Below are 10189 nucleotides of genomic sequence, written 5' to 3'. Positions count from 1 at the left end.
CAAAGGGACGAGAAGGGGCTTCTTTGCCAGTTCCCATGCTCTTTTTTCAAAGCATTTTCCCATTGGAGAAGTCATAGCGTTTGCCTTTTCTTTGCCGCCAGAGCCCGGGTTATTCCGACTGGACTATGCCTGATGTGGCCCTCTTGCACTCAGTATGTCCTTTTTGGGGTTAAGTTGATCGTTGACACAGCTAACAACGAACGACTGTCAGTGTTCTCTGGACCACCTTCCTCTCTTTCCCTTGTAGCCTTCTCTCTCCCTCCCTCCTGCCCAATCCCAATCGCTTTCCAGCTTCTCTCTCCTTAAGCACAAATACTGGGATGGTATTTCTGTAGGGAAATGAATGAAATAGCAGTGCTGGTCCCCTTCTTCCTGAACATGTAATTCTCAACCTCCTAGCACGAATAGTGCTTAACCATAGTGTATGACCAGGTGGATCTCACTCCTTTTTCTCTTTCTCCTCTTCCCCCGGCCCTTGCCAAAGCCCTCTCTTTCTTCCCCCCTTCTTGTCACTCCAAAGTCTGTCTCCCAGACAGTCACAAGGAGATATTTAGAAGTCATAGACCCTTTAAAGTTGCAAAAGATCAGTGAGTCCAACCCCTTCATTTGGCAGGGGAGGAAATTGAGGTCCAAACATAGGGAAGGACTTGCCCAAGGTCATAATAAGGGTTGCTAGTGGCAGAGCTGAAGTTAGGCTCCATGACTCTCCAGTCGTTTTCTTTAAGCCAACCCCACCTTGTGAAGCTTTAATCAAAGCTGAGACAACCGAAGTCAAATAAACAGATACAGCTGCAGAGCACTCCACCAGCTGCTCCTCTCCATAAATGAGGCGTGGACCTATATTTTTTTTGAGAGTAAAATTAAACTGTGGCCCATGATCATTAACAACTACTCATTGTTATCTGGCTGTGGACTGCTTTCTTAAGAAGAGACGGTGAAGCTCTCGTGGAATTGACTGGGGAGCACGGGAAATGGCCCCCAAAGTGGAGATTCGGTGAGTGTTTGGGACTGCAGCCGGAATCGAATACAACCTATCCAAATATCTCCCCCATTGTCTTGTCCTTGGAAAATGAATTATAGGGGGCGAGAGCTGAAGTGAGAAACAGGACTCTGTTACCCGCCACCCCTCTCCCTATGTCTCTTCTCTGACCAAGGTAGGGCTCCCAAGCTCAAAAGCCCGGGGAGTCCGTCTCTACTGCTGGTTCGGTTGAAGGGAGGAATACCTAAGGAGCTGCATTGGATTTGCTAGAGGTTTGCAGGTTTTCTGTTGTAAATTCCATTCAGTAGCTCAAGGATGAAAAAACCAGGGCGGGGGTGGATTCCAGGGGACTACATCTAGAAGCTATAACGACTAAGCCTTACTCGCCTTGACCCCGCGGGAAAACCCACTGGACCTCGGGTTTCCCGATTGCTGCGGTGGCTCCGGGTGAGCAGCTAGCGCGCAACAGGTCAGGCTGGTCCGACCAGTCAGTGTGCAACACCTTGCTAAGAATCACGGAGAAGCAACAAGATCTAGATGCCGAACTTCTTCGCGGGGCAAAACTAGGTTGAAGAAATGTATCTCGTTCAAGCCCGGGAAAAGGGAGGAAAAAGTAGATGCGGTGAAACAGGTCAAGGAGCCAGGAGCGATCTCCATTTTTCCCAGTCCTGGGCCCGCGTCCCGCCCCGCCCCCTCTCCTCAGCCCATACCCTCAGATGCATTGGCCAACAAAAGTAAAGACAGAAGGAAGCTTCCCTATGGTAGAAGCTCCCCGCCCCCCCCCCCCTCCGTTCCCAACTCATTTTTTTCCCCTTCAGTACCAAAAGACTTCAGGAAAGGGAAGGCGGTGTGTGTGGGCTAGGGAGGGCTCAGGTGGGGGAAGATTTGTCGTCGGAACAGATTCAGTCAAAGCTACTTTTCTTGCTCCTCCAAATCTCTGCGCTGAGAAGCTCTTTTGAGTTCAATGAAAAAGAGAAATAGACTGGGGGAAGGGTTGAGGAGCATAAGCAATTTCGAGAAACGATAAAGGGGGATAAATTAGGGGTATGGAAATGCATTTTCTTTAATAGGCATCTCAGGTTCCTGAGCTCTCTCTTCCCCGCAATTGGGACTGCGAGCCCCTTCCAGTTTCCGTCACAGAAATTGAGGTTTTCACAGGCCAGTCCTCCAAGGCACTCATTCACGCCTTTTAAGAAGAGAAACACCAGAGCCAGCAGAGAAGCAAAGCCACAGAGAAGTTTTAATAGACAACACTGGCGTACAACATAGGCAGACATTAACCTGTCACAATGTCACAACCCGAATGAAGTGGATTAAAGAAGCTAAGGATGACTTGTTCGTAAAAGGGGCAGCAGCTGTGCACCACCACTCTCAGCCCCCCGCCTTTGTTTTTCCTCCATCTAGAGTTTGTTTTGAGTAAAGTGCTATGCCTGTGGTTTAAAGAAAAGAAAACAAGTAAAACAAACATCAAAGTTTTTTCCCCCTTTCCCATTCGCTAGTTTAAACTGGAAAACTCATTGGAAGGAGATTCACACCAAGCAACACATAAAATATCAAATTTGTGTGAACGATCAAAGGCGATGGGAAAAGCATTACCCTCTTGTGGGTTTTTTGTTTTGTTTTGTTTTTGCTCTGGATAAGGTGTGAAAAGGAAAAGCCAAAAGTCGGTTCTGCTTTTTTTAAGAACAGCTGGGCAGAATTATGTTGCAAATTTGCCTTGAGTCGTTGAAGAAGATAAGACAAAACAAAACGGTCAACACATGTTTCATGTGGACCTGTGAAATATAGTACTCACAGAAGGGAATTTAGCTCGAAAATTTTTTTTTTATAAGTAGGATTCCAAGATCCCAGATTGCTCTCCGAATCCTTAAAGGGATTTCAAAAATTCGTCTGCAGTCTGAAGTTCTTGTTTCTCTGTTTCACTTGGGTTTTGTTTCTCCCAACTTCACTTCTGGAATCGGGGCTTTTACTTTTTAATCCCATGTAGCTCCCCATTGTGCAGGCTAATTGCTTTAGCTGCTCTTCCCACCCTTCTAAGCCCCGCTGGAAAGAGAGCTGAGATACTCACTGACTTTCCCAAAGATACTTTGTGTTCTTTTAAAAGAAAGTATGGACTTTATCAAAAAGACTTGAATTCGTCGTTTCCCCACCCCTACACCAGACGCAAGGGAACCAAGGCATTTCCGTTTCTACTGTGAGATTTTTTTTTATTTGTCTACTTTTATCTTGAATATTTATGATACACCGCTAAACAGGTTCAAGAAAGGTATAATTGCCGCTTGATAGCCTTATCTATTTTTCACTTTCGGTCTAGATTTCGCTACGTTGGTTTTAAAACTCACCACCTGGCCCACCCCGAGCCTCAGGAACTTTTATATGGTCCAGGGAAGGCCAGAACTGAATCCAGTTTGGCACAGAATAAAGCTTTTCCCCACCAGCTTGTGCTCGCTTTCTCTCCACATAACTTATTTATATTTATAGTATTAATAACAATAGAAACTCTTACCTGCAAATTGGCTCTCAGTAATCTGATTGTACAACATAGTATAAACACTGACACCAGAAGTGTTATATTTATTAAAACCCATTTAAGTATCCACTTTGTGTTTGTTTAAATACATTCTTAGTTCAAAATCTCTCTCTCTCTCTCTCTCTCTCTCTCTCTCTCTCTCTCTCTCTCTCTCTCTCTCTCTCTCTCTCTCTCTCTCCCCCCCCCCCTCTCCCATTTCTACTTCGTCGTCTGCTTTTCTCTACTGGGAGAATAGGGGAGTCCTGCCTGCCAGTCCAATGTCTCTGAATGAATTCACTTTCCCCCTCCCCTGTTCATGTGTCTTAAGAGTGCACCAGGACAGAATGTAAGGAACTGCCCTTGTTCTCCGCCGAATTAGGGGGAGTTTGCTCCAGTAAAGTAGAAGCCGGTGAGGCTGCAGCAGAAGGACAGATGGGTGGAGGAGGCGGCGGCGGTGGCGCGTTGACCGTCAGTGCGGGTGGCAGAGCCGCTACAGGTGGCAGGGCCGGGGTGGGCTTGATAGGGACGGGTACTGCAGGCAGAGTCTGTCCAGGAGGGTGGCACAGGGTCTTAACTGGCACCCCAAATGCTCCGTAATCTGGGCCCACTGGCACCCCAGCGGCTGCAGCGGCGGCTGCAGCCGCAGCTACCGAGTCCATGACCCCGACGTGCGGCCACATGGAGCTGACCACGTTGCTGAGCTGGCTAGGTACCGGGTAGCCAAGATGATGCATCACCGACGCCAACGGCAGCCCGCCTGCCTGGATCACGCCCTTGTAGTCCCTTCCAATGATGTTCTCGATGGCGAACGGGTGCTTGAAGCCCGAAGACGAGGCTGCAGCCGCGGCCGCCGCTGCAGCCGCCGAGCCCAGCCCGTAGGGGGGGAACTGGGACAGCCTGCCCACGCTGCCCACTGCAGCGGCCGCAGCCGCTGCTGCGGCCGCCGCCACAGCTGCCGCCTCCTGCATCTTGCCTGGGTGCGACTGGGGTTGCGGTTGCGGCGGAGGTGGCTGTGGCTGTTGCTGCGGCTGTTGCTGCTGGGACTGGAGGTGCGTCGACTGCGCGGGCTGCGGGGCGGGAGCTGGCGGCTGCTGGTGGAAATAGTGCACCATATGGGGGGGCGGCGGCTGCGGCGGGTGGTGGTGGTGATGGTGAGCCGAGGGATGGTGGTGGTGATGGTGGTGGTGGTGGTGAGGGTGGTGAGGGTGGTGCGGGTGGAGGTGCCCCCCAGGTCCCGTCCCCCCCGCGCCCTTGGCCGCCGCCGTGCCCCCCGGGTGCAAGTGCGGGTGGTCGGCGCGCAGCACCTTGAAGCGCTTGCGACGCCGCAGGAAACTTCCGTTCTCAAACATGTCGCCGCAGTCGGGGTGCAGCGCCCAGAAGCTACCCTTGCCCGGCTGGTCGGGCCGCCGCGGGATCTTGATGAAGCAGTCATTGAAGGAGAGGTTGTGGCGCAGACTGTTTTGCCAGCGCTGCGTGTGCTCTCGGTAGTAGGGGAAGCGCTCCATGATGAACTTGTAGATATCGCTCAGGGGCAGCATCTTCTCAGCCGAATGCTGGATGGCCATAGCGGTCAGCGAGATGTAAGAGTAGGGCGGCTTCTGGTCGCTGTACGAGCTCTTCCCTGGACGAGGCATTGCCCCCTCCACCCTCCCTCCCACCCACTCTGGACCTCAGCACCTCCCTCTTTCCCTCCTCCCCCTCCCTTAACCCTCACCCCACTTACCCCCACCTCGTCTGCCTTCCTCTTCCACCACTTCCCCCTTTCCCCAGCCTCCTCTAGTGGGTCCCTCTCTCGTTCTCTTGCCTGGCTTCTCTAGGATGCGCTCGGACTCCCGTGGCAACTCTGGGCTCACAGGCTGCCAACTTCTGGCCCCGACGGTGACGATCAAGGCCCGACTGGAGCACGCCAGCTTTACCAACCACCCCCCCCCGCCCCGGTTCCTGGAGTCGATGTACAGGGAAACTGAGACGTACACCTCGGTAGTGCTGCGGGTAGTGGCGGTGCAGAAAATGAAGAGGATCTCTCCCCTCCTCTCCAACAAACCCACCACCACCCTTTCCCCTCAGTGGTGGGAAAGAAAGCAGAGTTCCAAGCCAGTGAAGGAGAAGGAGGTGGGCAACAGAGAGGAAGGAGAGAAGTCTTGTTCTGTTTGCAGAGATCCGGACGTCCTAACCGGCTTTTCAAACCCCGACTCCCCAGCACAGTCTCCTCTCAGGCCCCAGAACCACCGGAACGTGGCTCTTGGGAATGGACAGTCACTTTCTTTTTCCTCTTTCAAGTTCTTGCTTTTCCAGAGGAGAGACCTTGAGGGGATGGCCCAGCCTGGTGCAAGAACATCTGTGTCTCCCCCGCGTCTCCCCGCCCCCTTCCTTCAGCAGGGTTGCTATGAGAAGAGGAAGGCCCGGAAGTTCAAGCCCCCAGCTTGCAGCTGAGCCCTGGGAGAAATAAATCCAATTGCTTTTCACTGCTGCGATCGGATAAAAAGTTTGGTGGCTGCTACTGCTTGCTGCTGCTAGAGCCGCTATCTCAGCTTCTAGACCTAGAAAGAAGTGGCTTCCGAGGCCCAGGGGCGTGTGTATATGTGTGTGTGTGTGTGTGTGTGTGTGTGTGTGTGTGTGTGTGTGTGTGTAAATGAGGGCAGCGTGTGTATGTGATGGTGATGGGGTCAGGGGAAAGTTCAGTCTTTGCGTTGCGGCTTCTGCTCCTGCTCTGTCTCTGTCGTTACTGCTGCTTCTGCTTGAGCTCTCCCGGGTCCAGCTGGGAGGAGAGGCGGCGAGGGCTGTGGCAGGCAAGCGCTCTCTTGCCTGGGTTTTGTAATGGTCCCCAAGATGCTGAGACCCCCGCAGCTCCAGCTTCGTTACTATCACATGACAGAAGCTGAGGGCCTCTGCCGCCAAGACTAACAGAGAAGGGGGCAAGAAACCCGCTTTCATCTCCCCCTGCCTCCTCCTCCTCCTGTTTCCCCCGCCCTCTTCTTCTCCAACCACCACCACCCACTCAGCTGCCCCCCGCTCCGAAGCCCCTTAGCAGGGACCAGGCGGGGCCAAGCGCACAGGCAGCTCTGCAGGGAACCTTTAAAGAGAGATGTGCAGTCTGTACTGTTTCACAACACTGGATTGAAAGGCGGGATGAATGAGGAAGAGCACACAGTCTCTCTCTCTCTCTCTCTCCCCCCCCCCTCTCTCTCTCTCTCACACACACACACACACACACACACACACACACACACACACAGAGGCACTATATCTCACCCTTACCTCTCTTCCAGATTTTATTTCTCCTCCATTTCATCTCAGGTCACATTTTCAACCGACTATCCTATCCTCCACTTCCAAGAAGGCCCTTTGCCCTAATACAAGGAGGAAGAAACCTGATCTCTGAAAGATAAGGGAAAGCTGTTGGGAGGAGAGACTTACAGAGTTTGCTAGAATCCAAAGTTTTGGTCATTGATGTCCCTATATTTGGAAATAGGTCCGCAGAATGAATGAATCAGACTCCTGAAGTACTTAAATAGGGGAAGGCAGAGAAGCAATTTGTACGGTCAAGGTTGCAGATATGTACTGCTTGAAGGGCTCAAAAAGGAGATTAAGAGAAGGTATATTTGGATAAATGCATACACAAGGTTGTTTTTTTTTTGGGGGGGGTTAGGTTTTTAAGCAAACAATGAAGAAGAAATGAATAAAAGGAGAATGATTCTGTAATCTGGAGTCTGGTTAATCTTCATTTTTGTGAGCGAGATGTTTTCTCTAAGTTGAGATGAAAACCAGGATTTAAAGATAGATGTAACTGAACATAGTGATTGAAAAACAGATCCATTCTGCACTGGGGGAAGCTCGGGAACACTTAGTGATACAGTCTGGAAGCTGACCCCATTCAGAACTTTACTTTTACTTATCCAAGAAAACCAGCAAGACAGCTTTTTCACAGTAAAACATTGGTGTAATATCTTTACATTCTATCTCTTGTTTGTTGGGGTGGAGGAAGCAGCAGATGAATGGGAAAGGGGGAAGCCACTGATCATAAATAGTTGTTAAGTAACTTCAGGTGTGACCCTAGCAAATTACTTCTCTCTGGGCCTCAGTTTCCTCATCTGTAAAAGGACAGAATGGGATTTGAGTTCTAAAATAAATTATTCTAGCTCTAGATCTAACATCCGGTGATCCCAGGTCCAGGTGTATTGGTGCTGAAAGTAGAATGATTCTGTAATTCAGGGTCTGGAAAATTTTCACTATTGCAGAAAGAGAGGTTTTCATCTGAACAGAATAGTGGTGCTCTCTGTCTCTGTCTCTGTCTCTCTGTCTCTCTCTCTCTTCAACCCCCACCCCCTAACGAAGCAGCAGCCACAGTAGCAGTAGCAAGTGTAAAAGCTTCCCTTAACTTTAAGACTGAACTTATTTTTTGACACCATATCGGTTTTGGGGGGGTATTTGCCAGCAGATGTCCGCTGATTGAATCACTAAAGTGAGAGTCTGGCAGAGGTAAAGGAGAGAACCAGGAAAACCATGTGAGGAGTAAGAAAATGAATGCAATCTCTCTTGGTTGAACTCAAAGCTGGTAATTGTAGTGTTAGGGGGCTGAAGGAAGCATTAGACGGGCTTTTTTGCTTTTCTTCCTGAAACTTTGTAAGGCAAGAAAAAACTTCCCATGTAGTTGAAGAGAAAGAATATGGAGATAACTCCATTGTAGCCCCATACCACATGGCTATAGCCATGTAGTCTGGGCAAAAGAAACTACTGTCCTTCCTCCCTAGACACTTCAGTTTCCACGAGACTAGTCTTGCTTTTGGCAAGGTTAAGTCTGGTTTGTTTGGGCCATGTTTATTATAACAATTGACAGGAAGTTAATGGTAGGCTGTACTGTTTTGAGGTACCTCTAGCCCCTTCTTTTACTCAATACCCAGCAAAGGTTACCTTTTAATGGCCGTTTAGTGGTTGGTTTTTGGGAAGAATTGTGGACTTTCCGATAAACACCTTTTCATTTGGCTTAGGGATAAAGATGGTTTAATTTAGATAAATGAGTCCATGATAGTGGTTCCTTCTTCCCATGTTAGAACGTACAGGAACGTTTTAGGTTGTTGTTGTGTTTGCTTTCTCTTCTCAACGGTAAGAGTTAAGCACTTGTCATTAAAGGTTAACACTAGGGTATTGATTATTGCTCCAGTGGCTGGAGGACAATGACAGATTCAACGCTATTATTTACTGTAAGTATTGCTGACCTTTGCTTCGAATTTTGACTTGGTAACTTCTACTTGCTCTGTGGCTAGTGGCAAGTATATCCCTTAGCTTTTTAACTTCAGTGTCCTTTTCTGTAAACCTTAACTCTATATAAATGTGAGTATTACATTGCTTTTCACTTTCTCCTTTAATAAGTCAACTTTTCCCCTTCCGAATGCGGCATCACTACACTTTAAGCAAAACAAGAACCTCCTTATCTTATATGGAAGGAATACTCCTAATTATGCACACCACTGCTGGGGTTCTTGCTTAGAAACCTGCATTGCGGTTTCTAAGGCTGCTGAGTACCAGAGACAGAGACAGTTCATGGCCCTTGAAGGAGAACGAGGAGAGGAGAGAAAAAGACTGTAAGGAGGGGGCGGGGAATAAGAGGAGGAGAGAGAAAAAGAAAGGAAAGGAAAAAAGGGAGGGCAGAAAAGAGAAAAGGAGAAAAGAGAAGCAAGGAAGGAATAAGGGTGAGAAGAGAGAAAAGGGAAGGAGAAGAGGAGAGGAAAGAAGAAGAGAAGAGGTTGTTAAGGAGGGAAAAAGAAAAGGGAAAAGGAGAAGCAGGTATAGGATGTTGAATTGTAGAGAGCATTAGGGGGTGAAAGGAAAAGGATTCTTTCTTAACTTTTCATTTATTTGTAATTTAAATCTAGAGACTATGGGACCTTCCAAGTTACTGATGCATAAAATGAAGGGGTTGGGCTAGAAGGTCTCTGTGGACCCTTCCTTCCAGCTCAACATCCTATGTGTCTACCTATGTAACATCTTTAGAAGAACTGGGCAGTGTTTTGGCATTGGGAGTAAGACTGGTAGTGGTATTGGAACTCTTTTGAGGTGCTTGTTGACCTGACCTAGGCTCCCAGAACAATCACTTAAAGAAAAATAGATCATGTAACCACACTGGCGCCAATCAGCCAGTGTCAAATTTCTGGGATGTTTTACAAATTATGCACTAACCAAATATTGGCTGGTGCTCCAGGCACTGGCTGCCAAGTCACTGCCCCTGGGTTACTGTAATTATCTCAGTAGTATCTTCTGGTTCATCCCTTAGGCAGTTGTCGCTGACACTTTGCTAGGAATGGAAGTCAATATAGAATTTACTGAATTTAATTGTGTCTTTGGAAAAGAGTAAGTTTCCAGTAAAAGACGACAGGTGTGGGGTTGACAGCATATATTATTATTCATCTCATTCTCTCACTATTCTCCACCCCCCCCCACCCAGTTTCCTCTCTCCTCTCCTTCGCTTCCTTCTCTTTCTCCATTCCCTTCTCTCCCCACCCCACCTAGTGGCGACCTGCCCCCACTACCCCCTTCTGTCCTGAAGACTCTTGCCATTTCAGTTTTCTCATCTGCAAAATGAGATTTGAATTAGTGAGGTTTCTTTCTACTCTAACCTTCTATCATCCCCTTTCCAATTTCTTGATATTGAATAATCAGAATTTGGATTGCTCCTTTTGAGCAAAAGGCTCTCATAGCTCGTG

General features: G+C 48.8%; 1 protein-coding gene across 1 annotated transcript; it reads right to left on the bottom strand.

Moving 5' to 3' along the window:
* Nucleotides 1–3811: 3811 nt before the first annotated feature.
* FOXB2 (forkhead box B2) lies at nucleotides 3812–5122 on the bottom strand. The gene has a single exon (XM_036737516.1). The coding sequence runs from the start codon at nucleotides 5120–5122 to the stop codon at nucleotides 3812–3814; it is 1311 nt and encodes a 436-aa protein (XP_036593411.1).
* Nucleotides 5123–10189: the final 5067 nt, after the last annotated feature.

Source organism: Trichosurus vulpecula, chromosome 9 (genome assembly GCF_011100635.1).
Source record: "Trichosurus vulpecula isolate mTriVul1 chromosome 9, mTriVul1.pri, whole genome shotgun sequence".
NCBI lineage: Eukaryota > Metazoa > Chordata > Mammalia > Diprotodontia > Phalangeridae > Trichosurus > Trichosurus vulpecula.
This window is presented reverse-complemented; position numbering and strand designations above follow the sequence as displayed.

Coding starts and splice junctions, on each gene's coding strand:
- FOXB2 (XM_036737516.1), bottom strand. CDS start 5,122: ATGCCTCGTCCAGGGAAGAGCTCGTACAGCGACCAGAAGCCGCCCTAC.